This window comes from Tetrao urogallus (genome assembly GCF_951394365.1).
Source record: "Tetrao urogallus genome assembly, chromosome: 13".
NCBI lineage: Eukaryota > Metazoa > Chordata > Aves > Galliformes > Phasianidae > Tetrao > Tetrao urogallus.
The window spans coordinates 18,147,439-18,169,057 of NC_136826.1; the positions used below are offsets into that span (position 1 = coordinate 18,147,439).

A 21,619-nucleotide genomic window follows, 5' to 3' on the forward strand; every position below is an offset into this window, starting at 1 on the left:
TGGGAGGTGGAGGAGAGCAGGGAACCGCTTTGCTCAAGTTGTAATGAATGTCCTTCCGTGGGATATCTCTGTTCCAAGAAGTTAGCGAGAGTCAAAAAGAAGAAATTGGATTGTATTAGCACTATAGATTGAAAAAATGAGGTTGTATGGACCTGGACCCTCCTGCTTCTACCATGGCCTGGTAGCTGGATAGGAACCTGGATTTGTTGGTGTTCCGGCACCGTGCTGCTGCTCTTGCACCTCTCTGGGATGGATGTGGACTGCTGGAGGCTGCCTGTATGGGCAGGAGGGCTCTTCTTGGGCAGAGAGCTCCTCAGCTGTGACGTGGTGGTGGTGGTGGACTCCTGAAAAGCAAGTGGGAACAAGGCAGGCAGCAGAGGGCTTCTGCTTCTGGCTGTGGTTGGACACCAGTGAAGCCCTCGTGTGTTTTGTACGCTGCATGAATGCTTTTTGGGAGTTTTTCCATGGAGTCTGCAGCTCTTTTCCTCAACCACTTCTTACAGAACTTACAGATCCCAGTCGGGATCTTACAGAATCTGCTTCCTCTGCAATCTTACAGAACTGCTGGCTGCTTCCTGGAGCACATTTCTGAGCCCCGGGGACCTACGGGAGCCCTGGGGATGGTGTAGCCCCCAAATAACCTCCAGAGCAAGCCCATATGCTGTGTTAGGAGGGTGGGTTCTCCTGACGTGGTCCTCAGCTCCTGAAGGTCTAGCAGGACCCGTAGCTCTTGCACAGCAGTAAATGCCACATCTAAATGGCTGTTTGGTGCTCTCTCTCGCAGCATGTCACTGTGCCAGGCCCTCCTGCAGCCCTGGCTGCTAAGAGTACATGTCCTCCTTGCAAGATGGTTATTTCTGGGTTTCTTTGAAGAAAACAGCATTCAGCATATGTCACCTTGTATGTATGTCAGAATTCATGCTTCGGAATATCTTATCCAAGGAGGGGGTAGCTGTTCTGTGTTGTTCTGTTTTCTGCAAAGCCTGAAATACAGTAAGAGGTACGTTTTGTTCTTCAGACACAGGGAAATGTGATGCCTGCCCCAGAGGTTTTGTAGTTCTCATGGCACAATAAGTACCTGGGCTGGGAGATAGGTTGTTTGAAAGCATGTTAACCCGTTCTTTAAATTATGTGCATATTTACCTGTTTCCCGTGTGCTGACACAGACTGGCGGAGCTGTGGTGCTTCAGTGTGGAACCAGGGTGAGGAGCAGCAGGCACTGCGGGATGTGTCTTCCTTTGCTTGAGGAACATTCTGGGGTAGAGTCCTGTAAACTGACTTGAGTGCAGCCTGGTGCAACAAAGGCCGCACAAATCCCCCCGAGTAACCCAGCAACATATTTTGAGGGATTATCCCTTATCACTCTGGTCCTTTTCCTCTCCAATTAAATCCCCTTTGCGATGCCAGTGCAGCCGTGCCTGACACCAGACACTGTGCAAGCTGGGGAGCACGGAACCTGTGTCACTGCACTGGTCCCACTTGTTGCACCCTTGTCGCTTTGTCGGCTCCCGCTGGCTGGGGGCTCAGGGGTTGTCCCTTTGGTTCCATCCACACTGGGGCATGGGGCTCCCCCAGCAACCCTGAGTCCCTGGCTGGGTGGGGGACTGCCCCCCGCTTGGGTTTCTCAGCTCAGGCATCTCCGGCTTGCAGGGGCTGGCTGCCAACAGAGCTCCCCTTGTTTACCCAACTCGGAGGAATCGGTTTACAAGGCTCACAAATACCCTTTTCACCTTTCCCATCAGAAAACACCTCCCGAAACAATGAGGAAATTGGACGCTGCCACCTGATAGCTCCCTAGGAACCTGCAGGGCCAGGAATTTGTGGGGCTGCGGGGCCGGCCGGTGCGCGGGGCTGCACACCCGGGATGCAGCACTGGGAGCCCGACTGGGTCTGTGGGTGGCAATGCCAGTGCCACCAGCATCACCCTGATGTGGTGAGCCCGCTGGGAATGAAAGTGACTCAAATAGCTGCAGTTAATCTTTCCCACCGCGTCTGACGCCGGAAGAAAGGATGTGGAGATGTTTTCCATGAGCTGTTAACTCGCGGTGGTTACAAATACTCCATGAATCGAAGCAGAAATGTCCTCCTTGTCCCAAAGGGGGGCACGTGGGGAGGCTGTGCGCTCCGTGAGAGGCGCTGGGTTGCAGGGACGGATGGAGCTGAGCTCGAGCCAACCGTGTGGCCGTCAGCCTGCCTGCAGCAGCGCTGCGCTCGGGGGTGACAAAGCCCTTCAGCTGTCTCCTGCGGCTGCGAGGCTCGATCTCATGAAGCACTTGAGATTTCTAGATAAAAAGGAGGCCCAGCTGAGCTGAGCAGAGCACGCTTCCCGATTTGCATCGGCTTTAAGTGCCTGCCGCTGGTTTCGTAGCGACTTGAACGGCTCCAGCCTTTAGACTTGGGAGGTCCTTGGGGAAGAAGCATCCCAGCGCGTGCAGCAGCCCGTGCTTCTCCAGCCCAGCAGCGGCTTTGCTTTCTTTCTTGCGTTTGACCCCAGCAAATGCAGCGTGTGCAGGATGGGCACCTCGCATGCTTGTGCTGGAGCCAGTGCAAGATGCGAGAGCGTTCCTGTGGGGTGCTGGGAGAGCAGAGGGGGGCAGAGGGTGACAAGGCTGCCTGGTTCTGCTGCCCTTGAAACCATCGTGCTGTGATTTGCACAGAAGAGCAGGGCTGGCTGGAGGTTTTGGGTGGCAAAGGTGCTGGGGAAGGTGCTGCAGGCTGTGTGCTGCCCGCTCCATTCCCATCCCATCCCCGCCGCGGGGTCCGCTCATCCCCAGTGCTGGCTGTAGCTGTCTGAGGCTGGGACATAAGTAGGTTATTGCTTTGAGCAACAGCCATCCTCCTTCTCAGTGCTTCACCAGTCTGCCGTATCCTAATTTAAGTTGTCTAATACACTGCATGTCTCGAGCCGCATCCCCGAGTGCTTTATTATGCAGATGTCAGTCACAGTTTCATCCTTAAGGTTGAATTGAATTTCATTCCACTCCCCCCCGTAAAGCAGGGAAGTCATTCTCTGTACGGATGAGGAATACAGCAGATCCTCCCCAAAACTACAGTATGTGCTCTCAGGGCTCACTGAGTTTCCCTTTTAATTTAAAAGTAATTTGTTCATTCTTTCCAGTTAACATCAATTTGGAGATGTGTCCTTGTAAGGATGAGTCACCTCGTGCCAGGAGTTTGAGCCTTTTTTTGCCTTCAGAGACCCTTTTAAAGTAAAGTTTCTCATGTGCAGAACTTGCTCTAATAATGTCCAAGGGTGACTTCTCCAAGTGCTTGGTGCTTTTCTGCTGGCTGTTCTTGTGAGGAATGGTGCTCTTCACCTTTTTCGCCCAATGGGAAGATAGCTGCCACAAGCCAGTGCTTGCAAAGCACCTCCAAATGTGAGGGGGAAAGCCGTGATGTGTCATTAAGGGTTCAGAGAAACGAGGAGCTGTTTTGAAGGTACTTTCAGGGGATTCCTATCACTGCTAAGGCTGAAGAGCCTTTTCACTTGGAGGCAGCCCTGCTTTTAGGGAAGAGGAGCACACCAAGGGGGAAACGAAGGAGAAGACATCTGTGGGGCCGTGGGACGACAGTGACAGAGTGCTGCGTGCGACGACGGTGAATGGTTCTTGGTGCTGGTGTAGAAAGCCTGGAAAATATTCCTGGGCTGATGCCCAGGCAGAAGCTGCGTGCTTCTGAAGTTGAGATGGAGCGTTCGTGTTAAGAAAATTGGTTGTGATTTTGTCCTTAAAAACAAATACAACAGTCGTTTCTGAGCTTTGTGAGATTAGGGTACGCCAACAGGGAGCTGCGCTTGGATGTTCTCAGCGGCGTTCCTTTATCGTCTCCCTCCCTCCCCACGTTTTCCCGTCCTGCTGCGCTCAGAAATTGGCGTGACCCGACCCGGAGCCGCGGGGATGGCATGCGGGCTGTGCTGGCGCTGCTGGGAGGTGGATGGGAGCCCTCTGCCCTGGCTCCGGAGTCGCGAGACATCTGCTCGACTTGTTTGCGGCTTCCTGTTTGGCATCTTTTGGGCAGAAGGGAGCTGGCAGAGGCTGAAGGAGGGAATTTGAGTCACTCGGGAGCCCTTTGCCAGAAAGCGTCTGACTCAGCCCAACTGCGGAGAAATGAATGTGGGATCCAGCTGCCTCGCAGGGTGGGAACCTGTGAGTGAGCATGCAAGTGTTTACTTGTGTTGCATGTCTGTGGCCTCGAATGGGGTGGGGTTGGTGAGCAAGGGGAGGGAGGGGCAGGGGCTTCTTTGCATCTTTGAGTGAACATCTCCTGGGATTGCATCAGGGCACAGGCGATGGGTGGGGGAAGCCTTTATCGCGTGTAATGCTCTGGCTGGGGTCCAGCTGACCTACTTGGTGGCTCACCTGGAGCGCCGGCTGCCTTCCTTCCACCTTCCTGCGGCAGCCTGGCTGCGGAGGGGTGAAACTTCCTGCTCTGTTCTGGGGCTACTGGAGAGCCTTTGTCCCGGAGGTTGTGGCTTCTAGGAGTCAGAGCTGCTTCTACGCAGCTGGTCACGTGGGGATGGTCAAGATTGTCCCCGTTCCTCGCGACCTGCTCGCACTGTTTGGGTTACTGTGTTCTGCTGTCCTTGGAGGGATGTGAGGGGCAGACAGCATGGTGCGGCCAGCATACCAAATCCAGCTCCACGGCTGAGGCAACACAGATGGAGGGCAGTCATAGCTGCTATCTCCGGTTGGCCTCGTGGTGTTGCCCCGTGGGCTGATGGTGAGGTGCAGGCAATGCCTGCTGCTTCTGTCCCTCCCAATCCCGCAGCCGAAACCCGACTCAGGAGCCCTTGCCGAGGGCATGGGGTGTGTGTGGGCTTGGGCTCCGCCTGCCTTCCCTGGCGTGTAAATCTCGTGTAGCGAGAGGCCCACAGCCTGGGCTGCTGCAGCTCTGGTTTCAGCTCCGCGGCTTCTTGCTAAGACTTGCACAGGAGCCACAGAGCAGGTTGATCCTGTATGTTTGATGCTGTTTCCTTGGTGCCTGGAACTTCAGCCCGCGCCGCTGACGCTGGGAGGAGGCAGCAGCCCCGTTGCCGTGCCGTGGGGCAGGGGCTGCAGGGAGGAGGGGAGCTGTGGATGTGTGCAGCCCGGCGGAGCTGTGCTCTGGTTTGCACAGATTATGTGAGGGAGTTGCAGCAGAGAGCTTTGCAGGAACATCCATTCCCATGTTATCTTCCATCAGAACGCATTACGTTGCCTACATCAAAGTAGATGCTCTGCTGCTTCCCTCCTCGTTGCCCTAATCCTCTACTTCAGAGTATGGCTCTGCAATAATGAAATCTGAATGTTAATTATCAGCACATTGCCTTCCTTCCCTCCGCAATGCCCTGCCTTCCAGCCCCAAATAGCTTTCCTCCCTCCTCGCTCCTCTCCATCCGGTCCTCCCACGCTCCTGGGCATGCTGCTGAGCCGCGGCAGCGGCCGGGTGGGTAGGAGCTGCCCTGCGAGATGCTTCCCTCCCTGCCATGTAAGGACAGGAATTCCTCCGCGAGCGGGGTGGGGAGGGATCCCTCCCCACTGCTCCCTAATTACAGCCGGCCCTGCAGGAAGCTGGCTGCCTTGCCTTGGGGCACACCGCATGGGCAGAGCCCAGCCCGGCTCTGTGGGATGGCAGCAGCGGTGGGAAGGTTCTGGCCTTGCTGCTGGGAACGGGAGAGCTTCGTGTTGGTGTCAAACAACAAAAAAAGCACTTTGTGGAGGGAGAGCGGAGGAATTTATGTCCTGAAAAAATTGTAGGCTGTGCGCGGGGTGGAACACCTGGGTGTGAGCGTTGCTAACATCTCGCCTTCTCCTCTTCTTTCAGATTCATGAGTGGGAAAGGGTTGGTCATCTACCCGGAGATTGGGGACAAACTGGACATTATCTGCCCCAAGGCGGAACCGTCCAAGCCTTACGAGTACTACAAGCTGTACCTGGTGAAAAAGGATCAGGCAGATGCCTGCAGCACTGTCATGGACCCCAACGTGCTGGTGACGTGCAACCGGCCCGAGCAGGAGATCCGCTTCACCATCAAGTTTCAGGAGTTCAGCCCCAACTACATGGGCCTGGAGTTCAAGCGGCAGCAGGATTACTTCATCACATGTGAGTCGCCCTCCTCTTCCTCGCTGGGGCTGCGGGGGCCTGCGGAGTGTCACCAGGCGCTGTTTGGGACTTGGCTGCTGCTCAGTGCTGACACGCACGGAAAATATTTCCCACTGCATGGGAGAAGGGAGGAATGTGCCGGCCGAGGGGTCCTGGGCCTTTATCTGGCAGCGCCAGGAGCCGGGACGGCCCCTCCAGCAGGGTGAGACCTGCCTGCAGCCGGAGTGGTTTCTGTGTCTGGAGAGGTTTCGTGGCTGGAGCTTGTTTGTGGAGCCGGGCTGTGAGGCTGGAGTGCTGCAGGGTCATCCTGTAGGGCGCTGGGATGCTGACGATGTGCAAAGTGTCTCAGCCATCCTTGCTGCCTGCCATAGGAAGCAGCCTGGGGAGTTGCTCCTGGAGCTTGTCATGATCTAAGAGGCTGTAAAATCCTACACGTTGGCCTGTAGTTGTTGTTTCCATCTGTAACATGGCTTTGTAGAAGGAAGGAGGCTGAGTTTCGTCTGAGCACACAGATGATGTGCACAGGGTGCACCTGTGGGTACCAACCAGTGCATCTCCAGCACCCATGGTGGCTGTGAGCTCGTTGCTGGGGCTGCTTTCCCCCCTCCCTCCCGTTGCTGGGCGATGCTTGCCTCCTCACTCACCCTCTGCCCCTTGCCCTGGGATTTCTGCTTGGCTGCTCACATCGCGTGCGAGCCCACAGCGCAGCAGGAAAGGGCACGGCAGCCCTGCTGCCCCCCGTGCTCACTGTCACGTGCTGCGGGCTCCACGACAAGCAGCCTGGCACAGGGGTCAGCCGAGACTGCAGGCTGGGGCACTGGAGTCGGTCAGAGACGTATTTTTAGCCTGAGCTCTCTGCTGTCAGAGTGGTTGGCCAGGATCCTACAGGCATCCTCCAGCTTGAGGCTGTGGGGCAGGAGGTGCTGCGGTGATGCTGCCAGCCTGAGAGCTCCCTGCTGCCCTATCTGGTGTTGGAAATTGCTTTATTTTCACTGCAGCGTAATTTCACTAAGCCTGGGACTGAGGAAACAGCCAAATGGGCTCCTGCAGGTCAGATTTCAGCCCACCCTTGGATCCTTAGCATACATTTGCTCAGCTCTCTATAATGCTTGGCATGAGCACAGGATGCTGCAAAAGGGATTGCAGCAGTTTCTCGCCAAAATGGCCCTTCTGCTCACCTGCTCCCAGTCCCGAGGAGCTGCAGCTGGGTGAGGACCTGGTGCAGCAATGAGCTCCTCCTGCTGCATGCAGCCCTGCTCACTGTGTGTACCCAGGGCTGGCTGCAGCATGGTGGCTGTGGTCGGCCATGGGCAGGTCGGCCTCCCCTGCAGGTCTGCGGCTGAAGCAGGTTTGAATTCAGCTGTGAAATTTCTGTGCAGCAGGCAGAAAGTGGGGAGAAGGGGCTGAAAGCACAGCCGCAGGTTTTCCTTTTGTTTGGGGCAAACACCAGGAAGTGCTTGGGCAGCTTCTGCTCTGCGTGTGGGGCTGCTCTGAGTCCTGCATTGCACCTCGAGCTGCACCCCTGGCAGCTCTCTTGCAGCAGCAGCGAGCCCACCACCCTCTGCAGCTGGAAATACCTTTCCAGGACATACGCACTCACCAGAACAAACTCAGAGCCTATAGAAGCCTCAGGGAGAATAAGTGCATGGGTTGCAAACCCTGTGCACCTGGGCTGCCAGCACACCTGTCCCCACCGTGCCACCTCCTCAGCTGCTTGTGTTTGTGTTGTCTGGCTGCTGGTGTGAAAGCAGTCTCTCTTTTTTTTAATTATTATTTCTCGCCGTGGTTTTCCTCTCTCATTGTAGAGTTAGAAGACTGCAGCTGCATCTTTAATCCACTACCAGAACACCGAACCTTGTCCCACATGCGGCGGTTTTCGCTGTGTTTGCGCTGAAATCTGGTTTCCATCCGAGCGCTGGGGGAATCTGGAGGCTGTCACACTCCCACTGCCCGCCCAGGAGCGGGGCTGGTGCTGCGGTGCCCCCCCCAGTGCCCCCTGCCCGCGCGGCTCCGACCATTTCTGACTTTAATTTCTCTTGACTGCTCCGTGCTTTGATGCGAGCCCTGGCTGTGCGGGGGCCGGGCGGCCGCTGTGCGCTGCTCTTTGGCCCCTGGGTGGGCTGGGGATGCTCCTGTGATCTGCCCGTAGCCTCTGCCCAGCAGCCCCAGGAACTCCTTCTGCCAAGAAACAAAATAGCCGAAAAAACAAAGTCAAAAGTCTCCCCAGCAGACCACCCACGTGTTGTCTTTCTTTTTTTTTTTTGTATTCTCCTTTCCCCCAGCCTGCCCGGACACACAAAAGGATTTTTCTTCCTTTTCTCCTGCCCTCCCTAAGCCGGGGATGCGGCACACGGGCGGCTGCAGGACTGTGCCGTCCCAGCCCCGCTGCGAGCGCCTGCCATCCCATCCCCGCCATTCAGGGCCGCCCCCCCTTTCCCCCACGTCACGTTGGATATGCCAAGCCTCGTTTAGGGCCACTTTTATCACCGACGGACACTCAGCCCTCGGCTTAGGCTGCTTTAGCGATGAAAAAGGCTTTTGAAAGCAAACGTAACCTCTCCCCATCCTCTCTGAGTCCTCGCGCCGAGCCCCTCAATGCCAGCCAGAGGCTTTCATTAAAAGCATCTTTTCTCCCGTGGCTGGACAGGGGAAGGTGATTCCTCTCCCTAAGCCTTTTCATAAAGAAAAAGATGCAGGAGCTCCTGGCTGTGCGGCGGGGCCGTGCACAAAGGCTCGGCAGGGCTGCAGGATGGGGCAGTGTTTGCGTATTTGGTGCTTTGCTTCCATTATTGCTCCTTGGCAGATGTGGGCTCGGGGCAGCCCCTGGGTTCTTGTGTTTTTGGTGCCCTGCTTTTGGGGTCTGGTTGGCACCTGGTGATGGGAAGGGGAGAGGTGCTCTGCGGTGCAATCCCTGCTTTGCTTTATGGGGAGGTGAGTCCAGCAAAAGCAGATTTTCGCTTCCTTTCCACTGGGGCTTCCTCTCCCAAGCACAAAGCCCAGCCTGGGCAGGCTGCTGGGCAGTCAGTGGAGGGGTTGGGGTGGGTTTTCCCTTCAGACCCATGTATGGATGTGGGTGCTGCTGCCTTTCCCAGGGTCAGCAGTGAGGCTGCATTGTGTGTAGGGGGAGATTGAGGTCATGCAGGTGAGGAAGCGGTCACTTGTACATAGCTGTACTGGGAGGGAAGGATGGCTCCCAGTGCTTACAAACAAACCAGCAGATGCTCTGTGGGCTTACAGGAGCAAAACGCTATAGGAGGCGAGAACTGCAGAGTTGTGCTGTTGCAGAGGTGTTGGTGGGTCCCGGAGATGTCTGTTGCAGGGTCTCAGACCTGGCCGTACCTCGTTTCAGCCTTTTCTGCTCCAGTTTCCTGTGATTTGTTCCGCTTCTGTGCGTGTCCTCATCCCCTGCCCAGAAGCATCTCTCTGGTTTTTGGGTGCCCCTCCTTCGTGTCCCCCTGTGAGCACCCTGGGCAGACTCACGCCTGACCTGTCCCCCCCCAGGGCGAGCAGTGGGAAGGCAGCTGCTGGATGCCCGTCCTCTGCAGGGTCATTAGCTGGAAGTGCTGAAGTAAAGGGAGGCCGCAGAAGATGTGTGCTTCACAAACCAAACGCGTTTGCTGTTGATTGTTGGTCTTTAAGCCCTTCAATCCATTTTTGATGTAATAATGTTTGTAATCCAATCTAACATTTTTTGGCAGCAGAATTCAGCAAAACCAGATACATTACACCGGCTGTTCCCTTAAACCCCTTGTCTTGCATTTCTGTTTTTAGATGCAATTAGACCCAACCTGGCAAGAGCTATTGTTGTCAGCCATTGCTGCCTCTGCGATGTGGGTCTCATCCCTGGGCCTTTCTTCCTCAGCACTTTTCTATTTCTATTCTAGATTGAATTTTAATGTGGAGACGAGGGTCACCTGTGTGCTGCCAAATGCCAGAATCCTCCTTTTCCTATTTTTTTTATTTTTTTTTTAACTTTTTTGGGACACACTGCTGTACTTCCTTGTCCCCTGTGTGCACAGCTGCAGTGCTGCTGGGGGGCCGTGCTGGGTGCCCGCCAGCCACGCGCTCTGCTGCGTTCCTGCTGGTCCCATTTGAATGCGGCTGCTTTCATATGCTCCTCATCTCCTGTCCCACAACTCGATGGGTGAAATCAAGTTGAAAGCAAAAGTGCCGTTTGATGCTGTGATGAGAGCTGTGAACTTCAGCTGATAAAACCCCAATTAACCAACTTCCTCATGCTTCACCCAAATGGGCTGCAGCTGCGCAACCTCCTTGCCCTTGCGACATGGCTGCAGGGACGCGCTGTGGGAACTGAGCTGTGCGCATGGGCTCCTCCTCCCTGGCTGGTGGGTCTAGGGGGCCCGGAGCTGGCCCCCAGTTTGGGGGTCCCGGAGCTGGTCCAACTTGAATCTGGAGGTCCTGGAGCTGAGGTTAGGCGTAGGGGTCCTGGAGGTCTGTGGGCGATGGGGTAATGGGGGATGCCCCGCTTTTGGGGTCCCTGCGGGAGGTGGCAGTGGTGTGGGGGACGAGCAGGCTCTCGCCGTGCCTGACTCAGAACTTCAAAGCCCCTGCTCTGGACATGTCAAACCCAAATAATGGCCCTTAGACAACACGCGGTTCCTTGTCTCGGAGGCTTGTCTGAAGACCGTGACCACGGTAAATGCGATTTTGTTGAGCCCTGTCCCTTAAGCCTCTGCCTCTTTTCTCTTCTCCTCCTCCCTCCTGACCTTTTCGGCTCAGCGCTGTCCCCGCGCAGCCCCTGGCAGCTGATCTCATGGCTCAGCCTTTCACGGCGCTAATAGGGATGAAAAGCCCCATCAGAAAGGGCCTGCATCCCCGCGCCCGGCCGGGAGGGCAGTGCCCAGCACTTTGATCTGCTGCTGCCCGCTGTGCCCCGTTGGAGAGCCCAGCTCCCTGCCAGCAGCATGGGGGGGTCCTTGGCGTGAAGCTCAACATTGCCAGGAGGGACCCTGTCCTCAGCAGCGATTCCTACATAGCACGGGGAAAACCGAAGCATGGCTGCTTTGGGAGTGAGTTTTTACCAAGGCACTTGAAAGGCTGCAGGAGCCTTCAGCTTGAGGATGGTTTGTAACAAGCTCCCAGCATGTGGGCAGGCCTGGCGGTGCGCGGCAGATAAGCGCAGGCAGCCGATGCGCCACGCTTTGTTTTAAATCCCTGCTGCTCCCCGAGCCCCTCGTGCTGCTTTTCCTTTTGCTACCTGCGCACCCACGGTGCTTTCATGGAATCACAGAGTACTCAGAGATGGAAGGGACCGTGAGGACCATCAAATCCAACTCCTGGCTGCACACGGGACCTCCCAGCAATGCTTTCTTGTCCTTGGGGAGCTCAGCTCCCGCAGGAGCTGTCTGCGCTTTTTGCATTGCTGTGGGCTTGCCAGCGTCCCTTAGCTCTGACCTGTCCTCACGTGGAATGTGTCGTGTGTCACTTCTGCTGTGCTTCTGTAAGCCGAGCCTGTGCTGTGGGCTCTGGGAAGCGCTGCACCACCTGCTCCATGGGACGTGCAGCCCTGCAAGCGAGCTGGGCTCTGGCATGAATGAATTGCGATCCGTAGCTCCTTTCCATCTTCTTTTAATTTCTAATGGTCTGTGTTTTGAAATCCTCTCGGCCGGCCTGTCTGTGCTGGCGGAGGGCTGCCCGGCTGCATGCTCACCTCCTGGAGCTTGCCTTGCTGGGGAGGACGAGCTTGTGTTGCTGTTTGAAGTCGCCTTGCCCTAGGAGTGATGGTTTTGCTGCTGTGTGATGACGCCGTGCTTTGATCCCGGCTTGCCGCGTTGCACAGGGCTGTGGGGCCCATCCTCCATAGTGCTGTGACCACCGAGCAGGTGTGTGCTGGGGAACAGCCTTGTGCTGGGCACCTTCTGGAAGCACCCATCTCCCACGGCTCAGAGAAGCAGCAGCCCCACGTCCCGGAGCGGGGCTGGGAGCAGGAGGGGGGTTGGACCTGCGTCCCCTCCCAGCTGCGGGGCTGTTTGTACCCGTGTAACCCTCTCTGCTGCCAGCAGATTCCTGGTGTGCATGCACAGCGTGCTTTCCTCTTGGCTGTCCCGCAGCGCGCCCCAAACCCTCTCCATCCCTGCTGCTTCCCACCTTCTGCGTCTCCCAGCCGCAGGCAAGCCCAGCAGATCCTGCCTCCAACACACGTAAATCAGCCTCTCTGCTCCTGGTAACTTTGGCTTTGCTCTGAGCCACCTCCAGCTCTGCATCCAGGCAGTGCTGACGCAGCCCTGCTGAGCCCGCTGCCGCCGTGCATCTCCGTCCGTCTGTCCTTCGGGGCCCCGCGACAGATTGCTTGGTCGGAGTCACAGATGTTTTGCTACCTAACCAAGGAGATTTACACCCTGTTAAAACTCAATAAGTGCTTTCCTCCTGCCCGGGTCCCAGCGGGGCCCACAAATGACTCTGGCAGAGCATCAGGTGGAGAATTACATGGCACTTTTTTTCCTGTGACGTGCAGCTCGCTGCTCAGAGCTGCCCCTGAGCCTCTGCAATAGTCTCTCTCCTCCTGACGCTGCCTTTTTTTGGAAGGGGGTGGATAGACGTAGGACAAAGGCTTCATTCTGTGGCCTGATCCCACGTGGACTCTCAGTGTGTTGGATGCAGGAGAGCGTGCAGCCGAGCGGTGCTGCTGCACTGAGCAGTACTTTCTGGCCCTGACAAGGTTACCTGCCGCGTGGCTGTGACTCTTAATTACAGTGCTAATTAGAGCTGATTATAATTTTTCCATCAAAAAGCTGCTTTTCTAGGAAATTACTTTCTCGATGTCATCACTTGTGTTCAAGCATCTTCCTCTGTGTGGCATCTCGGTTCTTGCCCAGGGGCAGCAGCAGAGCTCCTGGGAGGTGGGCAGGTGTTCATGCGGCCAGGATGCTGAAAAGCAAATCTTTTGTTGTATGATTCCTTGTGCCACATCTCCTGGTTTGTGGGTTGCATGTGGAAGGGTGAGGGAAAGTGAGAGCCCAGCAGCGTGTGTCTGCTCTGCAGGCTGATGCTGTTCCCATGTTCCGTTCTGCCTGTTGGCATGCATTCTCACCTACCCCTGCTGGAGCTGTGCGCTGTGGTACAGCCGCCTTTCTGCAAGGGATGGGGTTAACAAAGTGTTTTATTGGTCCTGGTGTTGACTTGGCCCTGGCCAGCAGAAAGCTTCCCTCGCCCCAGACAGACCCAGTGCAACCACTTACTGTTTTCCAAGGCGCGTCTGGTGCTGTTCACCAGCAGTGTGCTAGCAGTGCTGGAGCAAAGAAAATGCAGTCTGGAAGGTGTGAATTCTGCAGGCATCCAGCAATGGGTGCAGCACAGGGTCTGTCTGCACGGCGGCTCCGGCTGCTGCGCTTGCACAGGGCTGGGGCACCACGAGCCCCCAGTGCTCCTGCTGCAGGGAGGATGTCTGCTTTGTTCAATGTTTTGTTTACTTACAGTTTGTTTATTTATGTATTTATACTATATATTTATGTATGTATATTTAATTTCCAACGTGCATTTGTTTATTTATTTATCCAGCCTGTATTTATGCAGCCAGGTACACCCAGGGCTGCCCGCTTGCTGCTGGTGGGTGGCAGCACTCTGCACATCCTCCTGCGTGCACCGCTGCTGTCAGTGGTGCTTCGTGCCATCCTCTCCCTCCCGGGGGACAGCTGGAGCTGTGTGTCACCACCACGTGCCACCAGCCAGGTCCCTGCAGCACGGCTGTGCCAGTGGAGCTGTGTTGGCAGCGCACTGCTTTGCACGGGGCTGTGCCTGTGCCTTGAGAGCAAAGCCACAAAAGCTGTCTTTGCTGGTGGTTCAAAGCTGTTGTTGGGGTTGGTGCTGGAGGAGCCGTGATGTGTGTGGGTTGTGGCAGTGGGGGCAGCAAACAGTGCTGGGAAGTGAGAAGGGTTTGCACCCTGCTGCTCTTACAGTCCCAGCTTTGCGCTCCTGGGATGGTGCATCCTGTGGCAAACATCCACGTTTTTCAGCACTATTTGTGGGACCCGGAGAAGCAAAGAGGAGGAGGCAGGGAATGAACAGGGAGTGTTAACTGTAAGCTGCGTTCCATGAGCAGGACGGTGCTGGGGGCTGCAGCAGGTCCTCGAGCTCTGGGGTGCAGGGTGGGAGCAAACCCCAGCACTGCCGTCAGCATGAGCTCTGCTGTGAGCGGAGCTGGGCTCACCGGCTGCTGGCCGGCCGTGTGAAACCCAAGCCCTGTGCCTCCTGCAGCAGCCCAGGGCCGGCCTGGATGCGTGCGCATTGCTGGGGCTGCGGGGCCCCTTCCCGGCGCAGCTGCTGTTGGGATCGGAGGCGGCTCCCAGCCCTGCTGGCAGCCCGACAGCTCCGTCCCCGGTGTGTGGGGAGGGTGCGGGGGGCTGCATGCGGGGCTCAACTCCCCCCAGCATCAGTGGGGAGGGGTAAAGTAATGGGGGTCATAACAGGAATGTGTGCTGGTGCCTCGTGCCTTGCAAGGCGGCACATGTGACCGAGCACATGGTGTCCCTGCTGGGGGGGAGCTGGCAGTGTCCCTGCGCTCCTGCAATGTCCCTGTGCTCTCCTGCCCCAGTGGGGATGAGGGAGCAAGATGCTCCAGAGTGGGGCTGAGCAGCACTGCAGCACACGGACCAATGCAGTGCCTGCAGTGTGAGGGTGCAGAAAACAACCGGAAAGACAAAAGGGCAGGGAGGGTGGCACGGGCTGTTTTTGTTGCGAAGCTTCCTGGAGTGCGTTTGCGGATCTGCACCCAGGGGTGCGAGAGGTTTGTGCAATCCGAGTGCAGGGCTTGGGGCTCAGCGAAAGGAAGGGAAATCCGCCGTGAGCACCGCTGCAGGCTGTGAGATAGAGTGTGGAAACCTGAATCTTTGACACTTCTGGGGGTGAGGGAGGGCTGCAGGCCAGCGGCCGCGCCGTATCCATGCGGTACTTGGCTGGGTCTGGAGCGGGGCTGTTGTACACAGATGGAAGAGTAATTAAGAATAATAAAAGGAAAGAGACTTGGATTCGCTACAGTCTCAGCACATTAATTGTGCTTTGGGGCCCAAATCATAACGGAGTCCTGCTAGAGGGAATCCAGAAGAGAAACCAAACGTCTCGCTCTGTCCAAGGCTGACCGTTTAAGAGACCCTTGCCTTTATCTGCTGCCAGGTATTACTTCCAGAGGTTCCAACTTGCCAAAACCGAGCTCTTGTCTGAAATATTTTTAGTGGAGGAAACAAAGCGATGGTGCAGCTCTAAGTGGAGTGGTAGGAAGGCGGAGAGGATGCACTGGGAGTGCAGTGGGATGGAAGTGGGAGTGCTGCTGGAGGTCCCTCCCATCCCCATGGCAGGTCCTGCCCATCCATTGAGGTGTGCCATGGGCTGGTGCTGGGTGGGTCCTGTGCCCGAGGAACGGGGTGAACAGTGTCAGCCCTCTGAGATCCTGCCTGTGCTCCACGCAGGCTGAGCATCTCTTCTAAATTGACAAGCAATTACATGGTTAATAGTATCAATGTTAAATCCTCATCGCTCAGCAGCCTGAGGCTTAATGCTTCATTAAGGCAAAGGCATCTAATAGCTCTCCGGGCTGGGAGCTGTGCTGTCTTTAAGCCCGAGTAGAAGTGATTTGTCTGGAGGCTGCTTTTGTTCTCCTGGTCCTACAGGAGCTGTGAATCCCCTCGGATCCACAGGGACGTGGGAAGGTGGCACTGGGCACTGCTGTACCCGGCCCTGTCTCTGCCTGCACTGCTGGGCTGTGAGATCTGCCTCTTCCCATCCCTGCATCTCCCCAGCTTTGGGGGTCTGCCCTGAGAGTCACCTGAGGCCTTAGGGCTGCTTCCATCCTACAGCAGCCTCGTAGTGCCGCGGGATGCAGGGATGTGGTGCACAGGGGGGCAGTGGGTCTGACCCTGCCTGGTGGCTGGCGTGTGGCTCTGCCTCGCTTCTGTGATTGCTGTTACTGGCTGTCTCCAGCATGCCACCCAAGCGATAATCTCCTCACTGAACCCGCTGTGCAGTATATATATATATTTATCCTTTCTCTCCCATGCGTTGCTTTGTGTTTGGTGATGCCATTTAAAATCTGTGCTGCACATTGCTGCCACAGCTCCAAACCTGTCTTAGCAGCTCTTACCAGCAATACCTGGACATCAGCTGTGAGCTTTCCTATCATTGCCAGGAAGGTGCTCCCCAGGCTGCACGCTGCTCCTGAGCCACTCCCATGGCTGCTGATACATCCTCAGTGAGAAGCAAAGCATGGCATGCACAGCGCCTGCTGGTGCACCTGTGAGCTGCCCTTCTCTCTTTGTTCCAGCTGGATTTTAGGTGCGTTGGACAAAAGGACTTCTTCACGTGAAATATCCTTATTTCCTTGCTTGCGCTTCTCCAGCAGCCCTGCTAACCTGCATGGGGGCTGCTCACAGCGCACTGCATCCTGTGCCCACAGCCCTGCAGCAGCCCCTGGGTCTCCCTTCGCTGCTCACATACAGCCTGTCAGAAGCTGTGCTGCCGTGTCACTGGGATGTGGCTGTGCTGCCCGTGCTGCCGGCTGTGCTTTGGCTGTGGCCTATTTTGGTCCAGCCGGAGCTGAGGGCGCACGTCCTCATTTCAGGCCTGATTCAAGAGGCTGCACTGCAGACGACAGCCATGGTTTTTGGGAGCGTTTTGCCCTCTTTGCTGCCCCTTTCATGTTCTCTCAAGTAGCTGCTGCTTTTTTTTTTTTTTTTTTTTTGTGGCTCCCCTTTCAAAGCTACTTTTTCTACTCGTAATTATTATGATCGGGATAAGAAGAGGCTCCTTCAACAAAGTCTTACATGCTGCTTGGGAGAAAGGACGCTCAGCTGTGTCCTCTTCAGCCCATCCATGTGATTCTCCATCTGGCACTCTTTTATATCGTTTGAACATTTGATATTTTGGTCTGAAAGCCATGTCTGTGGAGTTATTTTGGAGAAATCGACGTCTCCCGCTGCCGCCACGTGCTCTGGCTTTGCAAGATCTCCAGCACTGCAGCCATGCTTTCTTTTGGTCATTTTGCTATCATCAGTTATCACCTCCTAAATAAGACCTCGTGGTCTGTGGAAGTGGTTGCAGTGCTGTTTCACAGCCCTGCTGGCTGTGCAGGAGCTCTGTGGAGCTGGGTGCTGCGATGCTCCAGGCAATGAGACGTGTGGGCAGGCTGCAGTTCGGGCTGGAAGCAGGTGGAAATGAGTTTGTCCCCAGGAGGTGCCGCCTGGCTCCTGGCTGTGGGATGGTGTTGCCCCGTTCCAAGATGCAGGACTGGGGTCTGTTGGAGATGGAGCAGCCCCAGGTGTGCGTGGAGCAGCCCGTGTCCCCTTTTGGTGCAGTGTGATGCTGGGCAGGGTTCATGGAACATCTTGGTTTATTTCAGCCCAAAAGCAGTGCCTCTGGCCTTGGAGTGCAGAGCTGCTGTCTGTCCTGCAGGAATGTGCTCCCTCAGATGTCTTTATGGGCTGTTGGAGCTTGGGCCTGAACTCTGCTCAAGTTGGGAAGAGCTCATGCAAGCACTTGGGGACATTTCTCTGCTTTCCCCATACCTTTGCATTGACATTTATGCTGCTGGTGCTCCTGTCAAACTGGCCTGTGGGCATCCAGCTCCATCCATGGGCTGCTGGCTGCCCAAGAAGCTCTAATGAGCAAAACGCTCGCTGAGGTTGGATTGCAGGATGGTTTTGGACCAAACAGAGGGCTTGCAGCCCCAGCTCTGGCATGGTCCAAGCTCACGTTGCAAGCTCAGCTGTGTTCCTGAGGGCTCCAACCCCACAGGGAGACAGCATCAGAGCTCCCATGGCTCTCAGACCTGCCCTGGCCCTGCTGCACAGCATTACCCATTCCTCATCCTGGTGCTGCACAGTGGCCCACCGTGGCTCCAGAACAGTGGAGATGTAGCATGGAGGGACACGGTCGGTGGGCATGGTGGGATGGGTTGGAGTTTGGTGACCCGAGAGGTCTTTTCCAACCTGAATGACTCTGTGATTCTAAGGCTGCCTGGTGGATGCTTGACCTGGCTGCTTTGGTGGTTTCCCCTCCCGTGCCCCATCCTGCTGTGGGTACCAGGGGATGCAGCTCGCTGTGTTCCCACAGGAGGGAGGCTTAAAAAATCTGTGCCGGCTAAAGAAAAAAGTTAATGTGAATTTAACTGACTTCTGCCCTGCAATTAAAGCCATTCGAGCCCATTGGGGCTCTGAGTTTACATTCTTTACTGAGGCACAGTGTGTAATTATATATGTATAATTTAAACTGTGCATATGCATGTGTTCCTATTATACACCGAGGAGCAAAGGAAATTAGCCAGGAATTAAAGGGGGAGGAGGGTGCAGGCACTGAGAATGGCTCACTTGTGTGGATGTGGTGGCAGGGGGAAGCTGGAGGGCTCACATCCTCGCCGCTGCAAGCATCTCTGGGCCAGGCCTGCCCAGTGCTGGCCGCTGGCAGCCACGAGTGAGGAATAACCCTTCATGTTCTTGTGCTGCACCTGGTGGGCACTGTGCTCCAACCAGAGGAACCTGGAGCTGCAGAGAGTGCTCTGCGTGGCTCCTGATGGGTGAATATGTGGGCAGCGTTCATGCTGCTTTACAGAAACCACCCTGAGATGGTTCTGTAGGGCAGGGGATGTGCAGAGAGGTGGACGCGTCTTTTTCTCTGCTCCTTGGCATTGTTCTAAGCTGGCCCAAGGGGACGAGGCACAGACAGGAGAGAGCTAAATCAAGCCAGCTTGTCAGCACTCTGTGTTCCTTACAGCTCTGTAACCCCTGCCTTTCACCCTTACAGCCACCTCTAATGGGACACTGGATGGCCTGGAGAACCGGGAAGGAGGGGTCTGCCAGACACGCTCCATGAAGATCGTCATGAAAGTGGGGCAGGGTGAGTGCTGGTCTGTGGGCACCAAGTGCCTGGTGCAGGAGAAGGGCTTCCTTTGGCTGCGTTTAGTCTGAGCGAGGCAAGCTGGGGGAGCTGAGGGGTGAGGAGCTGCTTTGTTCCTTGCTAAGGCTGTCAGGTTGAATTGGTTCTGTTTCCATGCAAATAAGTTGCAGCTTGCAGCAGGCTGCCATTCCTGGGGTGCTCATCATCCCTCCACACCCACAGAGGAGCTGAAAACCCTTCCCATTTCCCTTTCTGCCCAGCCGCCATCGTAGGCCTTCAAGTTGTCCTCAAATGGCTTTGCTTCCTGATGGAGCTTCCCCCAGCTGTGTGTTATGGCAGCCTGTCTTTTCGGCTGGGAAGCTGAACCAGGGCCCCGGACCCAGCATGAGGTTGTTTCTGCGTTCTGGGGACGATGAGGCCGGGCCAGTTGCCGTTGAGAGCATGGACAACTTTCAGAGTTGATTCAATGGGCTTCAGGGTCTCTGCCCCGGAGCCTCCCTTCCTGCGCTGCTGAGTGCCTCCAGTTCCATGCCGCAGGCCTGTGTTGGCCCCACCGTGGATGCAGAGCTCCTGCTGCCTGCTTCCCATTATTTTGTTTTCACGTTGGGGCCAATATTTATAGCAAACAAAAGAAGCAGTGCTGCAGCCTTGGCAGCCTCCCTTCCTTCGTGGTCTTCCTGCTGCCCTGCAAGGAGCGTGATGCAGCCCACGCACAGGGGGTTGGAAAGCATGAAAAGATGTCGGGTGTGGGACAGGGATGGGAAGCACCTTCTCCCAAACTCTGCATCCCCATGCCTCTTCCAGGAGGAGCCCATCTGCACAGATGTTCCCTGGCTGCATCCTTGTGTCACGGTTCTCTTACCGTTGGGCTTGCCACTCTTGTGTGTTTAAGCCACAGCAGAGTGGCTGTGTTGGGGTGGCCAGCTGTGGTAAGGTTGTCTTGAGATTTCTTATCCATCACTTCTCCTCCCCTCAGATCCAAACGCGGTGATCCCGGAGCAGCTGACGACGAGTCGGCCCAGCAAGGAGGCAGACAACACCGTGAAAATTGTGACACAGAGCCCACGCCACAAAGTCCCCACGGTGGAGGAGCCTGGCAAGCCAGGTAACTTCTGCAGGAATGTGCTGTGCAGGCTGGAGCTGTGCGGCCTGCGGGGTGGCAGGGTGGCTCCGTGCTGAGTTTGGCGTGCGTGCTGCAGGATGCTGGGCACTGCATCCCTGCACCTGCTGCATCCCTGCATCCCCAGCATCTCGCGGCCCAGCTCTGCACCGGTGGCCCAGTGAGGTGCTGCTGAGCAGAGCTCTCAGGCTGTTTTCCTGGCTCCGGGCTGTGCTGGCAGCAGTGCAGCAGAGAAGTGCTGTTTCAGCACACTCCTCCTCCTCCTCCCTCTGCTGCCCATCTGTTCCTCCACGTACATCTGAGAGGTTTTGGAGGAGTTGAGGTCCTTGGGTTTTTGAGCCGAGCCAGTGTGAAAGCCCTTTGAAGGTGGTTTCCTGAGTTCCTGACCCTGCTGAGAGAAAAGTGAAATCAGATGAAGTAGGGAAAAGTTGCTCTTTTCTTCTCCCGCGGCGCAGCCAGCCAAGCGACCGCCCCTCGGGGGCCAGGGTCAGCAGGAGGTGGGGGTCAGTCATCGGATATTGCAGGGCTCTGGGCACCAGACCCCGAGATCCTTACTGTGTGCAGAGCTCCCAGGGTGCAGCCCGGTCACGGCCCAGCGCTGAGCCGTGCGCTGGGTCTGGTGGGGGGGTGGGGGGTTGTGAGATGTCCCATGTGGGGCTGGGTGGGAGGGCAGGGAGCCCAGCTGCTACACTGACGCCCATCTCCCTTCCTCGCAGGCTCCGTCAACCAGAACGGCCAGGAGACCCAAGGTCCCAGCGACGGGTTCTTGAGCTCCAAGGTCGCCGTTTTTGCCGCCATCGGCGCAGGCTGCGTCATCTTCATCCTCATCATCATCTTCCTCGTCGTCCTCCTGATCAAGATCCGCAAGCGGCACCGGAAGCACACGCAGCAGCGGGCCGCAGCCTTGTCCCTCAGCACCTTGGCCAGCCCCAAATGCAGCGGGAACGCCGGCTCAGAGCCCAGCGACATCATCATCCCCTTACGGACTACAGAGAACAACTACTGCCCGCACTACGAGAAGGTGAGCGGGGACTACGGGCACCCCGTCTACATCGTGCAGGAGATGCCCCCTCAGAGCCCAGCCAACATTTACTACAAGGTGTGAGGAGCAGCCTGGGCACGCCACGCAGGAGCGCCCGGTGGGGCCGGCGGCGGGAGGCAGCGTGGTGCCCGGCCGCGGCACGGCGCGGGAGCGCAGGGGTCTGGCGCCTGGCAGCGCCGTGCTCACCCGTGCGCTGCCTCTCCCTCTTTGTATTTAGTTTTGTAGTTCTCAGCTTTTGTAATCCCAAGACTTTTGAGGGTGAGCCGCCAGCATCCTCCTCTCCTGCTCGGACTGTGGCTGCAGCGCGCGCTCTGCCTTCCCGCGCCCGCCTGCGCGCCTCCGGCACCCGCGGACTCCCACCTCCCCTTCTGCACTTTGGGATTTCCCCTCGTCGCCTCCACGCCAAGTGCCCGTGCGGGGGGCCTGGGAGCTGCGACGGACGCCGAGAGGAGCAGCGAGGAGCCCTGGGAGGAGGAGGATGCTTCGCCCAGGTGCCGAGATGCAGAGAACTGTGCAGGGAGGAAGCTGGCAAACCCG

General features: G+C 56.7%; 1 protein-coding gene across 1 annotated transcript in view; it reads left to right on the top strand.

The window, feature by feature from the left end:
* EFNB1 (ephrin B1) overlaps positions 1 to 21,145 on the top strand; it is a gene marked incomplete at both ends in the record, with an annotated part of 48,935 nt that extends 27,790 nt beyond the window's left edge. Inside the window, 4 exons of the mRNA XM_079541982.1 lie at positions 5,803 to 6,080; positions 18,828 to 18,920; positions 19,897 to 20,025; positions 20,757 to 21,145. Of these exons, the coding sequence (XP_079398108.1) occupies positions 5,803 to 6,080; positions 18,828 to 18,920; positions 19,897 to 20,025; positions 20,757 to 21,145 (889 nt within the window). The remainder of the gene's footprint in view (positions 1 to 5,802; positions 6,081 to 18,827; positions 18,921 to 19,896; positions 20,026 to 20,756) is intronic.
* Between the last annotated feature and the right edge of the window lie 474 nt (positions 21,146 to 21,619).